The following is a 27,448-nucleotide window of genomic DNA, read 5'->3' on the forward strand; positions in this document are numbered from 1 at the left end:
ATTTTTCCATTAAAATTGTATCAGTACAGTGAACAAAATTCCCCCATTCCTTTCTTTTTCTGCAGTATTTATGTACAAAATCTTCCAGGTTCTAGAGAACACATTTCAAAATTCCTCACCCTTCCATATAACTGACAACTCGCCAAAGATCATACGACCATTATTATGGAAATTGAAATATTTACACAGTAATAGAAACATAGAAAATAGGTGCAGGAGTAGGCCATTCGGCCCTTCGAGCCTGCACCGCCATTCAGTATGATCATGGCTGATCATCCAACTCAGAACCCTGTACCTGCTTTCTCTCCATACCCCCCGATCCCTTTAGCCACAAGGGCCATATCTAACTTCCTCTTAAATATAGCCAATGAACCGGCCTCAACTGTTCCCTGTGGCAGAGAATTCCACAGATTCACCACTCTCTGTGTGAGGAAGTTTTTCCTCATCTCGGTCCTAAAAGGCTTCCCCTTTATCCTTAAACTGTGACCCCTCGTTCTGGACTTCCCCAACATCAGAAACAATCTTCCTGCATCTAGCCTGTCCAATCCCTTTAGAATTTTATACGTTTCAATAAGATCCCCCCTCAATCTTCTAAATTCCAGTGAGTATAAGCCTAGTTGATCCAGTCTTTCTTCATATGAAAGTCCTGCCATCCCAGGAATCAATCTGGTGAACCTTCTTTGTACTCCCTCTATGGCAAGAATGTCTTTCCTCAGATTAGGGGACCAAAATTGCACACAATACTCTAGGTGCGGTCTCACCAAGTTCTTGTACAACTGCAGTAGAACCTCCCTGCTCCTGTACTCGAATCCTCTTGTTATGAATGCCAACATACCATTTGCCTTTTTCACCGCCTGCTGTACCTGCATGCCCACCTTCAATGACTGGTGTACAATGATACCCAGGTCTCGTTGCATCTCCCCTTTTCCTAATCGGCCACCATTCAGATAATAATCTGTTTTCCTGTTCTTGCAACCAAAGTGGATAACCTCACATTTATCCACATTAAATTGCATCTGCCATGAATTTGCCCACTCACCTAACCTATCCAAGTCACCCTGCATCCTCTTAGCATCCTCCTCACAGCTAACACTGCCGCCCAGCTTCGTGTCATCCGCAAACTTGGAGATGCTGCATTTAATTCCCTCGTCTAAATCATTAATATATATTGTAAACAACTGGGGTCCCAGCACTGAGCCTTGCGGTACCCCACTAGTCACTGCCTGCCATTCTGAAAAGGTCCCGTTTACTCCCACTCTTTGCTTCCTGTCTGCCAACCAATTCTCTATCCACATCAATACCATACCCCCAATACCGTGTGCTTCAAATTTGCACACTAATCTCCTGTGTGGGACCTTGTCAAAAGCCTTTTGAAAATCTAAATATACCACATCCATTGGCTCTCCCCTATCCACTCTACTAGTTACATCTTCAAAAAATTCTAAAAGATTCATCAGACATGACTTTCCTTTCACAAATCCATGCTGACTTTGTCCGATGATATCACCTCTTTCCAAATGTGCTGTTATCACATATTTGATAACCGACTCTAGCATTTTCCCCACCACCGACGTCAGACTAACCGGTCTATAATTCCCCGGTTTTTCTCTCCCTCCTTTTTAAAAAAGTGGGGTTACATTAGCCACCCTCCAATCCTCAGGAACTAATCCAGAATCTAAGGAGTTTTGAAAAATTATCACTAATGCATCCACTATTTCTTGGGCTACTTCCTTAAGCACTCTGGGATGCAGACCATCTGGCCCTGGGGATTTATCTGCCTTTAATCCCTTCAATTTACCTAACACCACTTCCCTACTAACATGTATTTCCCTCAGTTCCTCCATCTCACTAGACCCTCGCTCCCTTACTACTTCCGCAAGATTATTTATGTCCTCCTTAGTGAAGACAGAACCAAAGTAGTTATTCAATTGGTCTGCCATGTCTTTGTTCCCTATGATCAATTCACCTGTTTCTGACTGTAAAGGACCTACATTTATCTTGACCAATCTTTTTCTTTTCACATATCTATAAAAGCTTTTACAGTCAGTTTTTATGTTCCCTGCCAGCTTTCTCTCATAATCTTTTTTCCCCTTTCCTAATTAAGCCCTTTGTCCTCCTCTGCTGGTCTCTGAATTTCTCCCAGTGCTCAGGTGTGCTGCTTTTTTTGCTAATTTATATGTTTCTTGTTTGGACTTGATACTATCCCTAATTTCCCTTGTCAGCCATGGGTGCACTACCTTCTCTGGTTTATTCTTTTGCCAAACTGGGATGAACAATTGTTGTAGTTCATCCATGCGATTTTTAAATGCTTGCCATTGCATATCCACCGTCAACCCTTTAAGTATCATTTGCCAGTCTATCTTAGCTAATTCACGTCTCACACCTTCAAAGTTACCCTTCTTTAAGTTCAGAACCTTTGTTTCTGAATTAACTATGTCACTCTCCATCTTAATGAAGAATTCCACCATATTATGATCACTCTTACCCAAGGGGTCTTACACGACAAGATTGCTAACTAACCCTTCCTCATTGCTCAATACCCAATCTAGAATGGCCTGCTCTCTAGTTGGTTCCTCGACATGTTGGTTCAGAAAACCATCCCGCATACGTTCCAAGAAATCCTCTTCCTCAGCACCCTTACCAATTTGGTTCACCCAATCTATATGTAGATTGAAGTCACCCATTATAACTACTGTTCCTTTATTGCACGCATTTCTAATTTCCTGTTTAATGCCATCCCCAACCTCACTACTACTGTTAGGTGGCCTGTACACAACTCCCACCAGCGTTTTCTGCCCCTTAGTGTTATGCAGGTGCAGGTGCTATTTTGAGATTTGAGATGTTTTGTAGATCACAAAATTGGATTTAATATTGTGTCTTAAGAATTTTTACCCTACAAAAGCACCCATCATTAAGTCCAGTGTTTTATGATTTACACAGACAGTGAACAGAAGTATCAGAAAACAGGTATAAATCATTATTTCCAATAATTAATTCAGCCACTATGAACACCAGTCATAAATGACAACATTGTTCTATACAGTTGTCACAGGATTTCCCATTCTTAATGCAGATTTCAAAATGATTGTCACTTAAAAAAAAGTAAAGTTGCTTTCTCCCTCATTTACAGATTCATTTGCATGTGGTTTATCAAAATGGCAGTGGATTAATGAAAGAAGCTTGGAGGAGTGGCATTGGGCATTGAAAAAGAATTAATGGAAAATTATTGTAAATTGTACTCATTGTTTGAAAAAATAATTTTGTTACAAATCATATCAATTTAGGTAAACATACTTTCAAAAATTTACATACAAGGTACTCTATAAATACTCACTGGTCCTTTCAACTGGAACAGTAGCTAATAAAACTCATGAAATCATGCCTAAAAGTGAGATATAAAAATAAAAATAACTTCTCCATAAACATAAAAGACTTTATGTAATCCAATTAATAGTCAAACCATTTAATATCTTACAGTCACACTTCTACTCATGGATCCAACAATATTAAGTTAAAATCCATAATGGATTGAACAATTTATGAATCACATACATATCTTTCAACAGCTATGCAATAATAGCTATGAAATTACAAATCTATTGAAACAATACCATATATTGATGATATTACAATTGTTTGCTGACAGAAGCAATGGAGGAGTAGACAACTGGATATTAAAACAGAATATTAAGAAAATCTTAAACAGAATATCAAAGTTCATTTTACAAATTCCATATTCTTAGATGAAATTAGAAGTTCAATATAAATGTAGCAACTGAGGCTCACTGTTATGGCACATAAATTTTCTGTAATACTTAAGGTAACTGGAGAACAATACAGCAGGATAATAGCTGACTGAAGTTGAAAAATTAAGTTCTTCCTACATTTTCCATCCACACTGAAGTATTGCAAAATATTAAACATGCTTTTGTATGATAAAGCTTGTGGTTTGCAGATGTATCAATCCCAACTTGCACTAGATACTAAAATGGCATAATTTACTAGGTAACTGTTATTCCATCTTTTACCCTCAGTCTCTAATCAAGAGTTCATAGTTGGTTGTAAATTCTGAAATGGAATTATATTGTAAGTTAGTCTCAGACAGATATTGTGAAGTTAATGTGCAGTTGTTATGCTAGTTATTTTGGCAACTGTGTAACCTTGAAGTCAGTTGCAAAAAAAGTTCTGGGTATTCATGCCTGGACAGATATCATGATATTGTGAATTATGTTTTGGATCAACCATATACCTTTTAAAATGCTATTATACAGTACATGGATTATGATTTTAACTCAAGTATGTACTCAAAACTTCCAACATCGTCATCATCACCTGAGAACTCTGGTTCATGATTGCTCATTTTGGTGAAACAGCAGTCAGGATGGTACCTTGACAAATATATTGGGAGCACACCACTTCACAAGCTACCTACACACTTGCTCTGTCAGCATCTCCTGCCCATCTGTGGATGGTTGCGGCTTGCACGTTGGCCTCATTAGCCATTACAGAACCCACAGGCAGATTTGAAGTAAGTCAGTTCTCAATCTTGAGGAGTGAAAGTCTAAGGAGTAAAAGAAAATTATGATGCTACAAATGTGACAAACTAGTACAAATTGGTATCAGGAATGCACTGTACCTGGCTGCAACATACTTCAGAGCCAGATTTGGATGTAAAATGAGTGATATTGCCACTGCAGGATTAATGAATACTTAAAAATTATTTCCCATCATATTTAAAATAACAACTCCATCCAACTTCACACGGCCATATGTATTAGTGGAAAAGAAACCAGAGTGTTGAAATCATCTCACACTATCAATAGAATCATGGACATCTAATCACATACATGCAACTTCTAGGAAATTGGCATATCAGTATAGTTTATAAATTGATAATGTGCTAATATCCAAACCTCACTATTCGACCTGCACCCTATCCAGTAACACTTCCTCATACAAGTGGTCCTATACTCAATTTTGTTGCTCTACAGATATCATTTTCAACAAATTCTACCTGTTATTTACTACTTTAAACTAAGTTAACTAGTAAAATTATAAAATAACAAAACTTTTATTAATACAAGGTTAAGCAGAAAATCAATGCTGAGATGGCCATATACATTATGATGCTGCCTATCAATTTCAGTGAAATAATAGTGTTCTTCTCGACTGATCACCGTAATTGACGCACTTTCATTCTTCACAACTTTTCTCAGAACAAGCTCCAACAGAACTATCATCTTCATACTTTCTCTCTGTGCTGTCCTCAGAGGATTTACTGCAGCAATCATATGTTCTTCCTGCTGATCCGAGACGGGTTCGGCACCGCGCTCCAGGTTGGTACAACTGCATAGCTGGACGGTCCTGTACAATCAGAATCAGGAAAAGTACTGTGCAAACCCATGCAGGTGCATTGTGATACATGTTTTATAAGCAGTGCAATTTCAGTGTGACAATGTAATGTCAAGCAGAAGAACATAGAAAATTCCAAAAGATGGTTCTTTTATGCATATTATCTTATGAACAGTCAAATGCATGTGAACCTTAATGAAATTCAGATTTTATAGAAATCAATTTCAACCTGGAGGCTAAATTAGAGTCATGGAATCATAGAATTGCACAGCATGCCATTTAGCCCACTCGTCCACACTGAACCAATGGGCACCCTTCAGTATTAATCCCATCTCCTAGCACTTGGTCCAAAGCCTTCCATACCAAGATGATTCAGGTGCTCATCTAGACACTTTTTAAATGCTATCATTGACCCAGCTTCAACCACTGTCTCAGGCAATGCATTTCAGGTACATACTACTCTTTGTGTAGAAAGTGCCTATCCTATCTCCTCCAACTTTCTTCACCCTGACTTGAATCTGTTCTCTAGGTTTATCTACCACTGAAATGGGGAAAATTTTCCTGCAGAATACCCTATATTTCCCCCTCAGAATTTTATATATCTCAGTAATGTGCTCCATTAACTACATCCACTACAAAGAGAACAGCCCTAGCTTCGCCATATAATGACAATGTTCAAGTGAATGTCCTCTGCACTCTCTCAGCACTATCACAGCCTTCCAACAGCATGGTGATTAGAATTGCATGTAGTATTCCAGCTGAGGTCTGACCAAGGACTTATAAAGTTGGAGCATAACTTCTGTACTCAACGCACCAACTAATGATGGCCACTATCCTATATGCCTTTCTGACCACATAATCTACTTCTGTTGCCATCTTCAATAATCTATGGACTTCTACTTTCAGGTCCCTCTGTTCCTCAGTACTTCCCAAGACCCAATCCATTCATACTATTCATTTATTTTCAGTAAAGATTTAAAAATCCCAGCCTGAGTCCCAGCAATCTTTTCCCTTGTCTACCATAGCAGCCTGGGATAAATCCCATCAGGTCCTCTGGATTTATCCACCACTGAGCTGTCAAGGCATAGCATATCTTCTCTTTTATTTACGAAGATCTGCACTATAATCTGTTACATTTAATTATCTGTTAATGGAAGTCTAAAATATCTCAAGAAATTAAATTCCTTTTCTTGAATTTATGCAGAGATATTTATAACCATGTAACAATTACAGCACGGAAACAGGCCATCTCGGCCCATCTAGTCCGTGCCGAACACTTAGTCTCACCTAGTCCCACCGACCTGCACTCAGCCCATAACCCTCCATTCCTTTCCTGTCCATATACCTATCCAAATTTACTTTAAATGACAATATCGAACCCGCCTCTACCACTTCTACTGGAAGCTCGTTCCACACAGCTACCACTCTCTGAGTAAAGAAATTCCCCCTCGTGTTACCCCTAAACTTTTGCCCCCTAACTCTCAACTCATGTCCTCTTGTTTAAATCTCCCCTGCTCTCAATGGAAAAAGCCTATCCATGTCAACTCTATCTATCCCCCTCAATTTTAAATACCTCTATCGTCCCCCCTCAACCTTCTATGCTCCAAAGAATAAAGACTTAACTTATTCAACCTTTCTCTGTAACTTAGGTGCCAAAACCCAGGTAACATTCTAGTAAATCTTCTCTGTACTCTCTCTATTTTGTTGACAACTTTCCTATAATTCGGTGACCAGAACTGTACACAATACTCCAAATTTAGCCTCACCAATGCCTTGTACAATTTTAACATTACATCCCAACTCCTATACTCAATGCTCTGATTTATAAAGGCCAGCATACCAAAAGCTTTCTTCACCACCCTATCCACATGAGATTCCACCTTCAGGGAACTATGCACCATTACTCCTAGATCACTCTGTTTTACTGCATTCTTCAATGCCCTACCATTTACCACGTATGTCCTATTTGGATTATTCCTACCAAAATGTAGCACCTCATACTTATCAGCATTAAACTCCATCTGCCATCTTTCAGCCCACTCTTCTAACTGGCCTAAATCTCTCTACAAGCTTTGAAAACCTACTTCATTATCCACAACACCACCTATCTTAGTATCATCTGCATACTTACTAATCCAATTTACCACCCCATCATCCGGATCATTAATGTATATGACAAGCAATATTGGACCCAGTACAGATCCCTGAGGCACACCACTAGTCACTGGCCTCCAACCCGACAAACAGTTATCCACCACTACTCTTTGGCATCTCCCATCCAGCCACTGTTGAATCCATTTTACTACTTCAATATTAATACCTAACGATTGAACCTTCCTAACTAACCTTCTGTGCGGAACCTTGTCAAAGGCTTTTCTGAAGTCAAACTTACAGGCCGATAATTGCTAGGTTTACTCTTAGAACCCTTCTTAAACAATGGAACCACATGAGCAATACGCCAATCCTCCGGCACCATCCCCATTTCTAATGACATTTGAAATATTTCTGTCAGAGCCCCTGCTATTTCTACACTAACTTCCCTCAAGGTATTAGGGAATATCCTGTCAGGACCCAGAGACTTAGCCACTTTTATATTCCTTAAAAGCGCCAGGACTTCCTCTTCTTTAATCGTCATAGTTTCCATAACTTCCCTACTTGTTTCCCCTACCTTACACAATTCAATATCCTTCTCCTTAGTGAATACTGAAGTAAAGAAATTGTTCAAAATCTCCCCCATCTCTTTTGGCTCCACACATAGCTGTCCACTCTGATTCTCTAAGGGACCAATTTTATCCCTCACTATCCTTCTGCCATTAATATAACTGTAGATACCCTTTGGATTTATTTTCACCTTACTTGCCAAAGCAACCTCGTATCTTCTTTTAGCTTTTCTAATTTCTTTCTTAAGATTCTTTTTACATTCTTTATATTCCTCGAGCACCTCATTTATTCCATGCTGCCTATATTTATTGTAGATATCTCTCTTTTTCCGAACCAAGTTTCCAATATCCCAACCTAACAGGAACATAAAGATTCTGTACCCTCAAAATGTCACCTTTAAATGACCTCCATTTCTCTATTACATCCTTCCCATAAAACAAATTGTCCCAATCCACTCCTTCTAAATCCTTTCGCATCTCCTCAAAGTTATCCTTTCTCCAATCAAAAATCTCAACCCTGGGTCCAGTCCTATCCTTCTCCATAATTATATTGAAACTAATGGCATTGGGATCACTGGACCCGAAGTGCTCCCCAACACATACCTCCGTCACCTGACCTATCTCATTCCTTAACAGGAGATCCAACACTGTTCCTTCTCTAGTTGGTACCTCTATGTATTGCTGCAAAAAACTATCCTGCACACATTTTACAAACACCAAGCCATCCATCCCTTTTACAGTATGGGCTTTCCAGTCTATGTGTGGAAAATTAAAATCTCCCACAATCACAACCCCATGCTTACTACAAATATCTGCTATCTCCTTACAAATTTGCTCCTCCAATTCTCGCTCCCCATTAGCTGGTCTATAATACACCTCTATAAGTGTTACTACACCTTTCCCATTCCTCAATTCCACCCAAATAGCCTCCCTAGACGAGCCCTTAATCTATCCTGCCAGAGCAGTAATATTTTCTCTGACAAGCAATGCAACATCTCCCCCTCTTGTCCCTCCCATTCTATCGCACCTGAAGCAACAAAATCCAGGAATATTTAGTTGCGAATCACACCCCTCCTGCAACCATGTTTCACTAATAGCTACAACATCATATTTCCAGGTATCAATCCATGCTCTAAGCTCATCCACCTTTCTTACAATGCTCCTAGCATTAAAATAAATGCATTTAAGAAATTCTCCACCTCTTACTCTCTGTTTATTACTAACGGTGCAAACAACTTTACTATCTTCTTTTTCTTCCTTCTCCCATACATCTGTTCCTACACTCTGGTTCTCCTCCCCACTTGTATCTAGTTTAAATCCACTGAAGCCTCTCTAGCAAACCTACCTGCAAGAATATTTGTCCCCTTCCAGTTCAAATGTAAACCGTCCCACCAGAACAGGTCCCAACTTCCCTGGAAAACTGCCCAATTATCTATAAATCTGAAGCCCTCCCTCCTGCATCATGTCTTCAGCCACATGTTGATCTGCGCTATCTTACTATTTCTAAACCCGCCTGCACGTGGCACTGGTAGCAATCCTGAGACTGCTGTCCTGGAGGTCCTGTCCTTTAATTTGGTGCCTAACTCCCTAAACTCACCTTTCAGGACCTCCTCACTCTTCCTACCCACGTCATTGGTCCCTACATGGACCCTACATGTGTCAACAACTCTCCAAATGTTTCAATTGTTCTCAAATGGTAAGAGATAATGACGTGATATTGCAATGAAATTAGGGCAGGAAACAAGCAACTGGATTTTCACCAAAATGATCAACAGCAAATATAAATGGAATATTTTGACAAATGTGAGTCTAATTTACACCCAATACAGAAAATTGTTAGCCATATTCACAGCAGATTTAATTTATGAAGTGCAGAATCTCTTTTTCTAGATCAAAATTCTGCATACTAAGAAATTAATAGTGAAAGAAGCTTTACTGATTTTAGGTAACATTTTGTCTATATTTTACCATATTTTTTTGGCCAGTGGAACCAATCAGTAAATCAAAAATTAGTACATCTTCTATTGCTGTGTCCTAATTACAATTCTTTATAATTTTATTATGACCTCATTGATTTTCTTTATTAACAATGCATTGAATTTAATTATCATATGCTTCTTAACCACCTTATTTATTAATCTACAACTCCAGGGATTTGTGAGTAGACATTCAAAGTTTCTCTTCACTTCTCAGTATTTCATAACTGTATATTCCTTTGCCCTTCCAAATGCACCATTCCACCTTTTTTAGTGGATTGAGTTCATATATCTACCTGACCAAACCATTGATAATGATCTGCACTCTATAATTTTCTTTACTATCAAATACATGGACAGATTTTGCAGCATCCTTAATTCTTAACAATGCCATTGTTGATTCAAAAGTTGAAACTAAATACAGCTTGTTCTGATATCTGTGTTATCTCCTGGAAATTGTCTTCATGCAAAAAAAAACATCCCTGACTTTCCACAGAGGTAATTTTGGATCCAACTTGCTACTTAGCTTTGAAAATGATTGTGTTAGTCTTGGACACTTTTTAAATTTTTCCCCCAGAAAACCTACATATCTCCTACCTACTTTTTTAAACCTTGGTTTAGCACTCATCTAAAATTTAATCTTCAATCTGATTGAGGATTATTGACAGTCTTAATCCCATTGTTCTCTTTGGATTCTGCCTTAATGCTGCATGTTCTCTGTTGTTATTCATCCTTACTCAGCCCTAATAATTAGCCATTCAGACATGGCAGTTTTTTTTAAATCAACCCCATTCTCCTTCTTTCTTCCCTTAAAAATCTTAACTCCTCCCCCCAGCAATAATAAACCTTCAATCATCTATTTCCATCTTCTCTCCCTCAACCACAAATTTAATTTTCCGTTTTAATAATTTTCTTCAACAATGTGATCTCTTCTGTACTGGGAAAATCAAGGTAGTTTAGGTGACAACTTTGAAGAGCACCTCTGTTCAGACCACAAGGGTGATCCTTAGTTTCCAGTTGGTTCTCACTTTAATTCTCCATCCCTCTTTGATCTTCCACTCTATTCTAATGAGGATGATACAAATCGAAGGAAAAGCAACTCATTTGCAGATTCTGAACATTAGTGTTGCACTCAACACTGAATTCAACTGAGCTCATCCGATGAACACATTATTCTCGCACCTTTCCTGTGAACTTCGGTTAGTTCACCTCCTACCTACACATTCACAAAATGTAACTTTTCTTTTTTCACTAGCCTTTACTATCTTCCCTCACCAGGCACTATGATATTATGTCAATTTATTTCAGTCTCCATCTTATCACACACCTTCCATTTTCTTTGTACCATCCTTTCCCTTTCTGTTTATCTTAAAAAAAACATACTTTAAATCTATTTTTCTCAGTTGATGAATAATTATCAACCTGAAACATTGACTCTGTTTCTTCATGGATGCTGCCTGATTTCCCATATTTTGTTTCTATTTCAGATTTCTCAAATCTGCAACACTGTTATTGTATTTTTCTGATATTTGATACATTTAGTGTAACCTTTTTAACCACGGATATAAATTCAATTTTCTTAAAGCTGAGGAGAGTAGTATAATGACTTTTCAGGCTCCGCTGCATGTATTGCTCATTATGGATTTACAAGTTGGATTTTCTTATACACTTATGATAATGCTTTCCACTATTTTTCTTACGCAGCAACATACACAAAATGCTGGAGGAGCTCAGCAGATCAGGCAGCATCTACGGAAAAAAGTACATCAATTGCCGAGTTCCTCCAGCATTTTGTACGTGTTGCTCAGATTTCCAGCATCTGCAGATTTTCTTTTGTTTGTGATTTTTCTTACACAGTTTAGTCCTCGGTGTTCTGCCATATTTTGCTTCATAGTTCTAACTAGATCTGTCAACAACTCATGGTCTAGAACATCACTAGTTATCAAAAATTACTCTTTTGGACTATACACTTAATTGCATTAAGTATGATTGACTATTGGTGGAAATTTTTAAATATTTTGTTTGAAAAATGGAGGGTTATGGGGTAGTGTGGGTTTAGTACTTTTTTTAAAGGATTATATGGGTTGGCACAACATGGAGGGCTGAAGGGCCTGTACTGTGCTGTAGTGTTCTATGGTTCTATGGAAACATCTGTAGGTGTTTACTGCACCAAACACTATATAGAAAAGAAAGGTTGGCTAACATTTAAGTGACCTGGAACAGCTTGGTATGCCATACAGATATTACAGTAGGGAAATATGACAGATATTTGATATCCATGGTAGGGCAGAAAGCCAAAAGTGGCAAAATTAGCATATGGGAAAATTATGAAGAAGAAGCAACAAAATCTTAGAAGGAACGTAGAAAGTACAAAGCGTATATATAAGAAAAACAAGTACAGAATTGTGGGATTGAGGCAAGATCAGCTACGTGAGAGAATGAATAGTACAACTGTGATAGATGCACTCAGTGGCCACTTTATTAGGTACTTCCTGTATGTTCATGGTCTTCTGTTGCTGTGGCCCGTTCCTTTCAAGGATTCACCATGTTGTGCATTCAGAGATACTTTTCTGTACATCACTGTTGGAATGTGTGGTTATTTGAATTACTGTCACTTTCTTGTCAGCTTGAACCAGTCTGGCCATTCGCCTCTGGCCTCTCTCATTAACAAGACATTTTCACTCACAAAACTGCCGCTCACTGGATGTGTTTTGGTTTTCTGTACCATTCTCTGTAAACTCTAGAGACTGTTGTGCATGAAAATCCCAGGAGATCAGCGTTTCTGAGGTACTCAAACCACACTGTCTGGCATCAACAATTATTCTATGTTCAAAGTAATTTAGTTCACATTTCTTTTCCATTCTGATGTTTGGTCTGAACAACTGAACTTCTTGATCACTTCTGCACGCATTGAGTTGCTGCCACATGAGTGGCAGATTATATGTTTGCACTAACGAGCAGGTGTACGGAATAAAATGGCCACTGAGTTATTTAGTAGAAGTGACATGCAGTCCATATGCAAGCCTAGTTTGGAAGGCAATCATGTCTGCTAGAGCCCTAGAGCTCCATGGCTATCCCACACAAGTGGAGGAAGGCTTCTATAAACAGAGGACAGATTATAGAAAAAGAATGGTGAACAGTGTTGAGCCCAAAATAGCCAGTCTAAGAGACTTCATTGCCAAAAATACTGCATAGAGAAGTGAAATAAAAGAAGAGAAGCAAAAGTGATGAAAGTAAAATTGGGGGAGCCAAGAACAACTCAATTACTAAGCGATGAATATGATTGTTTCATCATCATTGATCTTTGGGTAAATCTCACAGTGTAAGCAGGAGTCTGAGGAGGGGCTTGCTGAGGCAGCAACAGTATACTTTCATGAAAGTATTTAAAAAAAATACATATGTATTGAGGCTTCCTAGTTGAGTACCTAGACTGTACATGAAATTGCTAATCCTGACCAAAGTGAGCCTAATGTCAGATCTAGTCAAACAGTTAAGTTTGTGAGAAGTCCTTTGACTTGCAAGTGCAAGGAGCTGAAGATGTCAAAAAAGTATCGCCATCACTTAAAGAATTGTGTCTTCATACAGATCCCCAGGAATCAGTGACCCATGTGATGAATCTCCCCACAGATGCTGTTTGACCAGCTGAGTACTTACATCATTTTGATAAAAACAAGAAGATCATTTTAAATATTTGGTACTCATGGATTTTTGTACAGATGTAAAAAAAACAGTAGGTCCTGAAAAACTTATCTATGAAGAAACATTTTTTTCGTGTTCTGCAATTCTATTCAATTTCATGACATTAACCTTTTATTCAACAAGTAAAAATGTTGAAAGAAGTTTTTGAAAAATACTGCTTGACATTGTGAATTCTGTGACATAGTTATGAGAATCATGTTATAATGTACAGTTTTAATGCATCCTTGAAGGTTCTTTAAAATTGATTTTCAATTAGTCTCCAGTCATTTTCAAATTAACTGTAGGGCAGACAATAATCTTTGGAGGTGCACATCCATTTAAGAGACAAAGCATTAAATTTCAAGGGTAATGACATTGAATTTGAAGATGGATGAAGCAGTTTCACCATCCTTGCATTGTCAAAGTAACAAAGATTGGAAATAAGTGAAAAATTAAAATACAGACCTATGCTTTTTATTTAATATTTCTGACCTAGAAACATTCAACCTAATTAATGGTCTATACAAGTCCTTTACCGATTGAAATAAAAAAAATGTCCATCTTGTTTCTGGCTTTTCAAAGGAGACACAAAGAACCACCTATAAGAACTAAGAGCTTAAAGAGTAAGTATCTGAAGGAAATGCACATTAGTAAAGAAATAATGCTAGGGAAATTAAATGTTAACCAATCTGGAGAGGTTTATTATTTATATCTAAGAACATAAAAAAGAAGTTGCCCTGGAAATATTGAATGTAATGGTGATATTTTCAAAAATTCCTTTGACTTCAGAGAAGATCCTACAGCTGAACAGTGTCAAATGCAACCACAGTGCTTTAAAAAAGGAAATGATTAAAAAGATGGATTATACACAGTATCAGTAAACCAATAGTGCTAGAATCTGATGTTAAAGATGCAATAGTGGGGTTAGACAGAGGGAACAAGAATTATGAAAAGGAAATAATTAACAAATCTACTGCAGTGTTTAAATAGAAGATGTAATTATTATAATAGATAACAGGGAACCAACTGGATAGGGCATTTCTGGAAAATGTACATTGAAGTTGAGCTACCAACAATGAGTTTGTCCCGTATGCCCACATCCCACTATACCTTTCCAACCCTTGTACCTATCTAAATGTTTTCCAAACATCTCTACCATTTCCTCTGGCAGCTTATTGCATATGCCCACCACATTCTGTGTGGAAAGATTTGTCATTCAAGACTCCTTTAAATCTTTCCCCTCTAGTTTTAGACTGCCCTACACTTGCCACAAAAGATTATAACCATTCAATTTATCTATATCCCTCACGATTTTATATACCCCTTTAAGATCACCCCCTCAGCCGGCAAAAACAGCCCAGTCTATCCAATTTTTCATAACTCAAACTTTGAGTCCTGGTAATATCCTCATGAATTTTTTCTGAACCCTTTCTAGCTTAATGACATCCTTTCCGTGAACACAAGAGATTCTGCAGCTGCTGGAAATCGAGAGCAACACACATGCTAGAGGAACTCAGTAGGTCAGGCAGCATCCATGAAAATGAATAAACAGATGATGTTTTGTGCTGAGCCCCTTCAGAACTGGAAAAGAAGGGGGAAGATGCCGGAATAAAATGGCAGGAGGGATGGGAAGGAGATAGCTAGGTGACAGGTGAAGTCAGGTGGGTATGAAAGGTAAAGGGCTGGCAAGGAAGGATTCTGATAGGAGAGAAGAGTGAACCATAGGAGAAAGGTAAGGAGGAGGGGACCTGGGGGAGGTGATAAGCAGGTGAGAAGAGGTAAGAAGCTAGAGTGGGGAATAGAAGAGGGGAGAGGGAGGGAGGGAGGGAGAGTGGGAATCCAGCAGATTCACAGGTGAAGTGTTACCTCATCTGAAAGGACTGTTTGGGGCTCTGAATGGAGGTAAGGGAGGAGGTGAATATGCAGTTGTAGCAATTGGCCACTTGCAGGGATAAGTGCCAGGACGGAGATTAGTGGGCAGGGACAAATGGACAAGGGAATCATGGAGGGTGCAATCCCTGTGGAAAGTGAGGGGTGGGGGAGGTAAGGATATGTTTAGTGGTAGGTTTTGGATTCAGAGGCTGATGGGGTGGTAGGTAAGGACAAGGGAAAATCCATCACTGTTGAGATGGTGGGAAGATAGTGTGAGTGAGAATATTTGGGAAATGGTGGAGTTTTGGGTGAGGGCAGAACCAATGGTGGATCCTTTTCATGAGCTAGTTGACCAGCACTGCACACAATAATCCAACTGTAGATTTGTGTACAGTTTTGATCTTCTTTATGTGGATGGGTGTTCTTGGCATGGAAGGAGTGCAACAATAGGTTCACTAGACTGATTCTGAGATGGCAAAATGTATTCATGAAGATAGGTTGCATTCATTAGCCCCACAGTCACTGAAGCTCAAAGCAATGAGAGAAGATCTAATAGAAACTTATAAAAATGCTAACAGGACTAGACAAACTAATTGTAGGGAGGATTCAAAAAGGGAAATAGGGACAAACCTGGAAACTATGGACTGGTGAGTGACACATCAATTACTGGACAGGATTCTTAGGGATAGGATTTATGAGCATTTGGAAAACCATGGCCTAATCATGGACATTAAACATGGTTTTGTGCAGGACAAATTGTGTCTTATTAACTTGACTGAGTTTTGTTGAAGAAGTTACAAAGGTGATTGATAAAGTTAGAACTGTGGAACTTGTCTACATGGATTTTAATAAGGAGTTTGTCAAGCTTCCACATTGGAGGCTCATCCAGAATATTAAGATGCATGGCATTCATGGAAAATTGGCTGTTTGGATTCAGAACTGGCTTGCCTATAGAGGACAGACGATAGCATTGAGAGGACTTATTCTGGGCTGGAGGTCTGTGACTAGTGGTGTTTTGCAGAGGTCTGTAGAGGTACATCTAATGTTTGTGATGGATATAAATGATATGGATGAAAATGTAGATGAGTGGGTTAGTAAAATTTACAGATGGTACATGATGGTGTTGAGGGTAGTTTAAAAGACTGGCAAAGGATACAGCAGGATATCGATCAGTTGCAGACTGGGTGGAGAAATGGCAGATGAAGTTTATCTCAGTCAAATGTGAAGTGTTGCACTTCAGAAGAACAAGTGTAAAGAGACAGTACACTATTAATGGGAAGACCCTTACCACTGTCCAAGACCATACTCTCTGAAGTGGCTGCACAGTTTGGTAGGGTGGTAAAGAAGACATATGGCAGCTTGCCTTCATTAGTCGAGAGAGTGAGTTCACAAGTCATGAAGTTATGTTGCAAATGTATAAAACTAGTTAGGCCACTTCTGGAGAATTGCATTCATCTCTGTTTGCCCCATTATAGGAAGGATGCCAAGGCTTTGGAGAGGGTACAGAAGAGAGTTACCAAGCTGCTACATGCAATAGAGGGCATGCCACTTTAAGGAGAGGTTGGACAAACTTGGGTTGTTTTCTCTAAAGTGGTAGAGGCTGAGGGGAGATCCAATAGAGGTTTACAAAATTACGTGAGGCATAGCTAGAGGAGACAGCCAGTATCTTTTTCCCAGAATTGGAACTGGGTATACATTTAAAGTGAGGGGGGTAAATTTAAAGGAGATGTATGGGGCATTTTTTTAAAAACAGAATAGTGGACACTTGGAATGCGTTGCCTGGGTGGTGGTGGAGGCAAATATGTCCTGCTCGTCCATTGTTGTTGACCATCAGTCGACACCATCTGTCGACTTTGAGACTGGATGCAGTATGTCTGAAGATGACTGGTCAGGCCAATTCGGGTATGGAATGTCCTGGCACATGTTGGGCAGACGTGTGTAGGCACTGCAGTTGTTGTGCTAGTGGCTCTGGACTTGCGCAGCTTGCGCTTATATTGTGCTTCAGCAGTGCGCCTTGCTTCGTAAGCTTGACAGCCTTGTGGATGAGGCCGCGTCAGGTAGGGCGGTTTTGTGCCAGCATTTCCCAGGAGGTTGCGTCTATGTCAAGCGACTTCAGAGAGGCCTTTAGTGTGTGTCTTTGTAATGTTTCTTCTGCCCTCCATGCGAGCGTCTTCCTGCAGAGAGTTCTCCAAAAAAGAGCTGCTTGAATATGCGATCGTCCGGCATATGGATGACATGACCTGCCCACCAGGTCTGTGCTCTCATCAGCAGTGGTAGACTTGCTCTAGAGAGAGCTTCAGTGTTTGGTGCTTTGTCTTGCCATCTGATGCCAAATATGATAGAGGCATTGAAGGGGCTCTTAAATGGGCACAAGGATATGTATTTTGTGCAGGCAGAAGGGATTAATTTACTTGAACATATAATTTCTACTTTAATTAGTTTAACACAATATTGTGGACCTAAAGGCCTGTTCCTATACTGTACTGTTCTTTGCTGTTGGGTGTTCCTGATGCCAAAACCAGGAGGATAGGGCATCAGGATGCAATGTCAGTTATTTAACACTGAAACATTTCTTTACTCAGAAGAATGAACTCTTCCAGCACAGAAATGGAGATACTGCATTAAATGCATTCAAGAAGGAGGCAGACATATTGCTTGGTACCTAAGGAATATGTGAAGAAGCTGGGAAATGGATGTTCAGAGCTAATGTGGAATAGGCCTTAAGCATTGAATAGCCCGCTTCTGTTCCAGCTCCTATGCTGTAATGTTTCAATAAAGGGACATAAAGCTAAATGCTATCTTCACCATGAAATGTAGGCTGATGCATAGAAGTGAATTTTAGTCATGAACCAAGGAAAACATGATATAAAAAGAGATGGAAATTTCAATTTTTATACTTGATAGATGTATATTCTCCTTCAGCAAAATATAGAGAATTCTTTTAATGAACTTTGCACCTCCAATAATTCAAGACCTGTTTCTCTATCCAAAGTTAGATAGATAGATAGATAGATAGATAGATAGATAGATAGATAGATAGATAGATAGATAGATAGATACTTTATTCATCCCCATGGGGAAATTCAACTTTTTTTTCCAATGTCCCATACACTTGTTGTAGCAAAACTAGTTACATACAATACTTAACTCAGTAAAAAATATGATATGCATCTAAATCACTATCTCAAAAAGCATTAATAATAGCTTTTAAAAAGTTCTTAAGTCCTGGCGGTTGAATTGTAAAGCCTAATGGCATTGGGGAGTATTGACCTCTTCATCCTGTCTGAGGAGCATTGCATCGATAGTAACCTGTCGCTGAAACTGCTTCTCTGTCTCTGGATGGTGCTATGCAGAGGATGTTCAGAGTTTTCCATAATTGACCGTAGCCTACTCAGCGCCCTTCGCTCAGCTACCGATGTTAAACTCTCCAGTACTTTGCCCACGACAGAGCCCGCCTTCCTTACCAGCTTATTAAGACGTGAGGCGTCCCTCTTCTTAATGCTTCCTCCCCAACACGCCACCACAAAGAAGAGGGCGCTCTCCACAACTGACCTATAGAACATCTTCAGCATCTCACTACAGACATTGAATGACGCCAACCTTCTAAGGAAGTACAGTCGACTCTGTGCCTTCCTGCACAAGGCATCTGTGTTGGCAGTCCAGTCTAGCTTCTCGTCTAACTGTACTCCCAGATACTTGTAGGTCTTAACCTGCTCCACACATTCTCCATTAATGATCACTGGCTCCATATGAGGCCTAGATCTCCTAAAGTCCACTACCATCTCCCTGGTCTTGGTGATATTGAGACGCAGGTAGTTTGAGTTGCACCATATCACAAAGTCCTGTATCAGTTTCCTATACTCCTCCTCCTGTCCATTCCTGACACACCCCACTATGGCCGTGTCATCAGCGAACTTCTGCACATGGCAGGACTCCGAGTTATATTGGAAGTCTGATGTGTACAGGGTGAACAGGACCGGAGAGAGTACGGTTCCCTGCGGCGCTCCTGTGCTGCTGACCACCGTGTCAGACCATGTCAGATAAATTATAAGATAAACTAAGAACTATAATAGGGAATCCTTACAGCCTTAGAAAAATACCTTATGTTCCTAAGTCACATTGAAAATATTTTCCAAATGATAAATTGAATAAATCAATCTTACCAATTTAAATCACAAGCTCCGAACCAAGAACAGTCACAAGAACTGTTCAATGCATTCCTCAATACAGAAACAGAGTTCTTCTTTAAACTAGTGTAGATTTACCCAACACTATTTTTCCAGATATTTTCTGGTGTCTTCCTTATTTTAATGCCTTGCATTACACCAGCAATTTCCTAGAATACTTTGAGTTTTAGAAATCTGTTTATTGAGATAGCCTATTAAAACTATATACAGGCAAACCTCACGTTAGGGGGAACATGTTCCTAGAAAAGGACTAGATCATGATTTTCAGTAAAACAAAGCTACATCATCTGTACATATGTTGCGAGTTATGGATTTAAAAGAAGTGTTTATTTAAATACTTTTTTTCACCAGAAAAAATTGTAAGACTGATTTATTATTCTGTATTCCAGATTTTTTGGTAACTGTGAATTTCGTAAGGGCTGATTTCTGTTTCCTGAACTATCATAAAATTGGTTCATTTGTACATGAATATTTTGTATTTCTTACGTGATAATTCCTCAATAATGTATCACTTAGTTAAAAAAGTTAAATAATGATTATATGGATATAAAAATAATCTCTCCCCATTCAAGAGCATGTTTAAAGGGTAGCAATTAAACCTTCCATAAGTAAGACCTTTCCTTAACCAGCTCTCTAAATCAATGTACTATTTCTGTCAAAGAATAATCTTAAAAAACACTAGTTAAAATACAAATTTTATTTAAAATTTTCCATCTTGTTTCAGAAACTGAAATGAAATTGCTCATTTCAAATAATTTTGAGATCATAAGTTCAGTAGTACTGGAAACTAAAGAACTCAACTTTACCTCCTTTCGTTAACTTTGAGAAAATTAAATCCTTTAATAAGCATAAATCTTCATCAGCAGTTACTTGTGGAATTAAAAGATATTTTTATTAATTTTTGAAATACTATTTTCTGCAGATTAGTAATTTTTAAGTCAAAACTTCAAATCATTTGGGTTATAATAAAAATTAATAACACGTTTTATCCCATTCTAAATATGAAGTTTAAAATGATACAATGAATTGAAACAATGCCTCACAGGACTTGTTAATGCTATGTGTTGTCCATGTTTCAAAGTATTTGACAACTAACTTGTGTATGCATTTAACTTTCAGTATTTTCGAATGTAGAACTTGAATATCCACTCCAATTAATGTTGCCAATACCATAGTAGCTTGAAAAAATGGTGACAGATACCTTATTTCTTATTCGCTCCCTTTTAGATCCCACGTCATCGTTTTTGTCTTCTTTACCCAGTTTGTCTATTTTCTCAGTACTGAAGATGTAGTTCAAGCTGTCTCCCTTCTTTTCTCTTTCATGTCCATGTTCCTTCCCTCTTTTTGTCTCTTCTTCTTTAGTTCTCATAGCCCTCTCTACATCATATCGCTCTTTTTGCTTTCTGCGCTCATCCTCACGTCGTCTTTGTCGCTCTCGTTCTCGTTCTTTTTCCCTCAATCTTCTTTCCCGTTCCCTCTCTCTACGTTCTTTATCACTATCGTTTGGTGGTCTACGTAAAAATAAAATTTATCATTAATTATGTTTCTTTTTTGGCATGCTGCCTGCAGTGACATATTTTAAATAATTATATTAAGATAAATCAGGAAAACTTAAATACCATTTCTATTGTTTGTTATGTAACTCAAAGCAGCTGTAACAAAAAGGGCAGATCTTCTGCTACCCCAAGTTTTCTGATCATCTGTGCCCTGGACCATGCTTTTCTTCCAGCGTGGTCCAGGGAGCAGTCTTCCTCTGGGAGCCTGACTTCTAGCACATAGGCAAGGCCCAGACAACATTGGGTCTCCCTTACAGCAAGTGGCCGTCTGTTGTGACAAGACCGGCGTTGAAAGCAGCGAGGCCCCGTTCCCCTCTGCTTCTCAGCTGCCAGATCAGCTTTTTATACTGTCAACAAGCATTCAGTCAGGACCTGTCAAAAATTAAAAATGTTAAAAAAAATTAAACAAAAAATTGAAGTGTGAAAAAACACACACATGTAAACAATTAAAACATTTAAATTAACCTATTCTCTGAAGTGCGAGGCCTAATCTTTCACTGAGAAGACTATTTACAGCCTTGGCCTGGTAATTGTTCAGCTGCTGGCATGTTCACTGGTAGAAGCAACACAAATTCGGTGAATATTTTCTCTCCTCAAAACTTAATTCTAAAATAATGTGAAGCTTTGACATTGCAAACAATACACAGTGCAAGTGTAGAAATTAATGGATGCTGTCCTATACATTTTAAACAACAATTTCTAATAACCATAAAAATCAGGTTGAAATAATTTATTATTTCACTTCAGTGGAAATAAGAACTGGGTGGGTTTTATGCCAGATATTGGTTCAATTGCACCCATTTCACATAACTGCTTAAAGTTAAAATCATCCCTTAAGAGTCCCATAAATAACAAACTACTTGTTTCTCATTTCAGATCAATTACTTTCATTTCATTTACCTCAAATAACCTAGACTAACACTGAAGGCTGCACAGTAATCATTACTGGTTTATTATTCTGATAACTCTTAAATACTGTGTTTTTTATTACAATAATGATGTCAGACAATGATAGCACTTACTGCTCAGTGACAACAGAAATTATTGTTTTACAATGTAGCAATTTTTGTTCTTTATTCACAGAGCTATGTATAATCTTGCTTCTTTTATAATGTTAAAATATGAGTCTTTTTAACTCATGGATATAGGTTATTTTTGCTAGCAAAAACACCTCTAGCTAACATCTTTACCAAACAGCAGCGCTGAATAATATGGGTTTATTATATGTAAATAAAAATGTGTAACATTTTGTAAAGGTGTAAAAGAGAATAGCATGGTAGAGAAAATAACAGCAACTGAAATAGACTAAAATAATGACCTTTATTACCAATGAAAATTGAAGTTTTGTTAGCAAATTTTAAAATTAATTTTTATTTTGAGGATGCTTGAAAATGAATGTTGCAGATTCCATTATGCCTGTAAAATTAAATCAGTAATAGAATCAGTACAATTGTAAAGGAGTCCCTTAAAGTTAAACAATTTTCAGATTACTTTAATAAATAAAACTTTTGAAAGAAAACAAATCAATTAAATGTCCATATATTAAGCAAACATTAACATTGCAGTTTCCACTTTCACTTCCAACGAGCAGGCAGACATAATTAACATAATAAAAGAATGCTGATTTTTAAAAAACTCACTTATCTTTGACATCCTTCTGTATAATTTCTGATCGTTTTCCTGGACAGCATGATTTTTCCCACTTTCCTTTATCAGTGTCACCATCCTCTGCTTTCTCTTTCCATTTGTCCAAGTCCTGTTCTTCCTCCTTATCAACTTTTTTCAACAACTGAAGATTACAATGCAAGTTGATTATATAAAAAGTATATTATAAAATGTTACATTTTGGAATCAATTTGAACTTTCTTATCCTAGATCAATTTGACTTTGACACCTTGGAGCATGTTCTTAAGTGTTAATTCTTCAAACCTTCAAGAATGTCATACCTTGTCTTTTGCACCAGGCAGCACTTTAGTAACACATACCGATGCAAACAAGAAATTTAAATGTTTTAATTGTTTACATGTGTGTGTTTTTTCACACTTCAATTTTTTGTTTAATTTTTTTTAACATTTTTAACAAGCATTCAGTCAGGACCTGTCAAAAATTAAAATTTAAATTAACCTATTCTCTGAAGTGCTAGGCCTAATCTTTCACTGAGAAGACTATTTACAGCCTTGGCCTGGTAATTGTTCAGCTGCTGGCATGTTCACTGGTAGAAGCAATACAAATTCGGTGAATTTAATTTTACCATCAAACCTCATTTTAGTAATTTTTTTTGTATATAACTATTTCATGAATTCCTATTAATTAATTTCAGCAGAGTATGATGGTAGATTTTGTCCTTAAAGTTTGAAAAATAAGTGAATAGTACAGTATTTCTCACTTTCATTCCCGATCTCCAATTTTGCTCTACCTGGAGGAATAGTAGTAGCTCCTCTAGTACTTTGGTGGCATGCCAAGTGATCAGGATCTACTACTATTCCTTCAGCCCATGGCAATAGACAAGACTCTTTTTTTAACCTTACAAGTCACCCCAATTGCAAACATATAGTCACAAGCAAGCTCCTGCTGGGAGGGGAAGCTATTCCCCCAAAGGGATGCTGTGGTTACTTGGTATAGAGGACATTCCCTTTGTGTATAATGCTCATCACACATTTGTCTAGGTCCTTTTGAAACTTTCAGTGCAAGGTTTCACTTGTTGCCTCTTTTCAACAGCCATCTTTGAAGCAGCTGACTTCTGCTAATATTACACAAATTTGCTTTTAGGGTTATCTCCCAACATCCCCAAGATCTCAGATGTGAGAAGTATTCACTGATTGAATGCATTAAGATAAGAGTTTGCATATTTATACAATGGAATCCAGCAATACTATGTTGCAAATCTACCACTGAAGTATCTCAACCTTAAATCCACAAGTCAAAAATTAGGAAAGGAATTTCTTAGATCTTATAGAAGAAGAAACAAGTGTTTATAAACCTTTAACTGTGAAATTCAATTAATGCAAAAAGTAAAAGTGAAAGCTGCATTAATTGAGGAAACACAAATAAAACTGCAGATAACAACGCACATAAAATGCTGGTAGAACACAGCAGGCTAGGCAGCATCTACAGGGAGAAGTGCTGTCGACGTTTCGGGCTGAGACCCTTCGTCAGGACTAACCGAAAGGAAAGATAGTAAGAGATATGAAAGTAGTGGGGGGAGGGGGAAATGCAAAATGATAGGAGTAGACTGGAGGGGGTGGGATGAAGCTAAGAGCTGGAAAGGTGATTAGCGAAAGTGATACAGAGCTGGAGAAGGGAAAGGATCATGGGACGGGGGGCCTCAGGAGAAAGAAAGGGGAGGGGAGCACCAGAGAGAGATGGAGAACAGGCAAACAACTAAATATGTCAGGGATGGGGTAAGAAGGGGAGCAGGGGCATTAACGGAAGTTAGAGAAGTCAATGTTCATGCCATCAGGTTGGAGGCTACCCAGCCGGTATATAAGGTGTTATTCCTCCAACCTGAGTTTGGATTCATTTTGACAATAGAGGAGGCCATGGATAGACATATCAGAATGGGAATGGGACGTGGAATTAAAATGTGTGGCCACTGGGAGATCCTGCTTTTTCTGGCGGACCGAGCATAGGTGTTCCACGAAACGGTCTCCCAGTCTGCGTTGGGTTTCACCAATATATAAAAGACCACACCGGGAGCACCGGACGCAGTATACCACACCAGCCGACTCACAGGTGAAGTGTCGCCTCACCTGGAAGGACTGTCTGGGGCCCTGAATGGTGGTGAGGGAGGAAGTGTAAGGGCAGGTGTAGCACTTGTTCCGTTTACAAGGAAAAGTGCCAGGAGGGAGATCGGTGGGAAGGGATGGGGGGGACAAGTGGACAAGGGAGTCGCGTAGGGAGCGATCCCTGCGAAAAGCAGAAAGAGGTGGGGGGGGGGAGGGAAAAATGTGTTTGGTAGTGGGATCCCGTTGGAGGTGGCGGAAGTTACAGAGAACTATATGTTGGACCTGGAGGCTGGTGGGGTGGTAGGTAAGGACAAGGGGAACCTTATCCTGAGTGGAGTGGCGGGTGGATGGGGTGAGGGCAGATGTGCAGGAAATGGGAGAGATGTGCGGGAAATGGGAAATGGGGATTGCAGATGCTGCAATCTGAAACAAAAATATAAGTGTTCAAAGAACTCAGCCACCCAAGGAGCAACTGTGAAAAGAGAAACCTATTAACATTCCAGGTTGAAAACTCTTAATCAGAATTGATGAGAGAAAACAAGCTAGTGCAAATTACTGAGAAACTGGGGTGTAGAACAAATGCTTTTTCATTGTTTCACCCATTGTTTCATTGGTTCTAACCTTCTCTGTTTCTTGGAATAACTTGCCTTTTTTGACAAAGAGTCTTCAGCCTGAAAAGTTAATTCTGCTTCTCTTCCCATAAAATTGGCTTGACATTCTATTTTGAGCATTTTAGCTTTATTTTTCAGTTCTAATGGGTCTTTGACCTGAAATGTTAACTGCTTTATTTTCCGTAAGTGCAGCTTGACAGGCATTCTTCCAATGCCTCTGTTACTACTTCAGTTTCCTCCATAGGTGGCCACGTTATGAGTAATAAAGTTCTTCACCTTCATTTGAAATGGCAGCGCAGAGAGACACAGTGATTTCTCCAGCTCCCAATAATGATGCTAGTTTTAAATTCTTAGATAGTGTTTCAAAGTTTCTAGTCCGGGATTTCAGTCAACCAAAGCTCCGCAAATACAGTGCTGCTGCACTCTTAAATAAAATTACTTTTCAAACCGCTGGCAGTAGAATTAATAGTGTTGATCAGTGGACTAAGGATTCTATGACATCAGATCCGGTGACAGCAACCTGGCCTAGGCAGCTCAGCAGAGTAAGTGACAGACACAGACGGTGCGAGTGGAAGCAGAAATGTGTTAAGTGAGAAGGGGCACCAGCTTGGCTGAGAGCTAACCCAATCAGGCCAGTGGTATCATCACCTTTCATGTTGAAGTCTACTTGCTAAAAAATAAAATGGACTTACTGAGACTGAGAATGAATAATCAGAAAAAGATGATAAATTACTGTATTCTGGGTTTCACTGAAACATGGTTAAACAATAGCATGCCCAACTTGGCATTTCTACTTGATGGGATGACCCTGTCGAGGAAATTCAAAGGAGGTGGAATCTGTGTATCAATAACAAAGGTTGGTGCACAAACCCATCTGTAATTAGCAGTCATAATTCTGGGGCAATTGAATATCTTACAATTAATTGCCAGCCACATTATTTGCTCAGGGAGGTTACTGTTATATTCTTCATCACAGTTTATATCCCCTCCAATCATGAGCACCAAGGACGTTCAGGGAGAGCTTTACAGTATCCTCAGCTCTCTACAAAACAAACATCTGGATGGTCTCTTCATAATTGCAGGAGACTTTAATCATGTTAACCTGCAGGATAATTTACCTAAATTCCCCCAACATGTCACAAGGGAAACAAACAGACTGGACCATGTAGTATTTATATAAACAGACGCTGTATTTACTAACCCACCCCACATCTTTAATTTGGCCTCTTCGATCACATCTCCATATGAAAATAGAGAAACCATCACTGTAAGATATAATAATGCAATCTCTTCATTATTATTGGAGCTTCAGGACTGCTTTGACCAGACTAACTGGCAGATGTTCAAGGAGGCCACAACAGAGCAGACATAAACCTCGAGAATATGCCTCATCTGTCGTCAGCTACATCAGTAGGTGCATAGAAGACATTGGTACCTTAAGAGCAGTCATCTCACACACAGCAGTGTGCTCCCTACAGGAAAACCTGTCTAATAACAATCCCTGGCTGGGCATCAAGTGCATTACTGACTATGCTCGTGTGCACATTCCTTTACTGCCATAGCATCTGTCATGCATCTGGCCTGGACACACCTGGAAAACAAAGGCAGGTGTATCATAATGCTATTTCTGGACTCTATTCTGGTATTCAACACTACTGTCCTACAGACCTTGTTGAATAAACTCTCCTTGGTCTAAATACACCACCTTGCAACTGGTGTTGGACTTCTCAACCAACAGGCTTCAGGTAGTCTGGATGCACAACCGCTTCTCTCTACCCATCATCCTCAACACGAGTCCACCCCCCACCCCCCCCCCCCCCCCACCCCGGGC

General features: G+C 38.9%; 1 protein-coding gene across 6 annotated transcripts in view; it reads right to left on the bottom strand.

Moving 5' to 3' along the window:
* Positions 1-1,091: 1,091 nt before the first annotated feature.
* Positions 1,092-27,448, bottom strand: part of upf3a (UPF3A regulator of nonsense mediated mRNA decay) — a 63,546-nt gene continuing 37,189 nt past the window's right edge. For 3 of the 6 annotated variants that reach the window (XM_073043596.1, XM_073043593.1, XM_073043592.1), the window contains 3 exons: positions 22,922-23,070; positions 20,927-21,236; positions 1,092-5,364 (listed from right to left, as the gene is read on the bottom strand). In XM_073043596.1, the coding sequence (XP_072899697.1) occupies positions 5,194-5,364; positions 20,927-21,236; positions 22,922-23,070 (630 nt within the window). In that variant the 3' untranslated portion in view covers positions 1,092-5,193. Of the gene's footprint in view, positions 5,365-20,926; positions 21,241-22,921; positions 23,071-27,448 lie in introns of all 6 variants that reach the window. The other 3 variants (XM_073043590.1, XM_073043591.1, XM_073043595.1) reach the window with 3 other exon arrangements.

This window comes from Hemitrygon akajei, chromosome 4, assembly GCF_048418815.1.
Source record: "Hemitrygon akajei chromosome 4, sHemAka1.3, whole genome shotgun sequence".
NCBI classification, from domain to species: Eukaryota; Metazoa; Chordata; class Chondrichthyes; order Myliobatiformes; family Dasyatidae; genus Hemitrygon; species Hemitrygon akajei.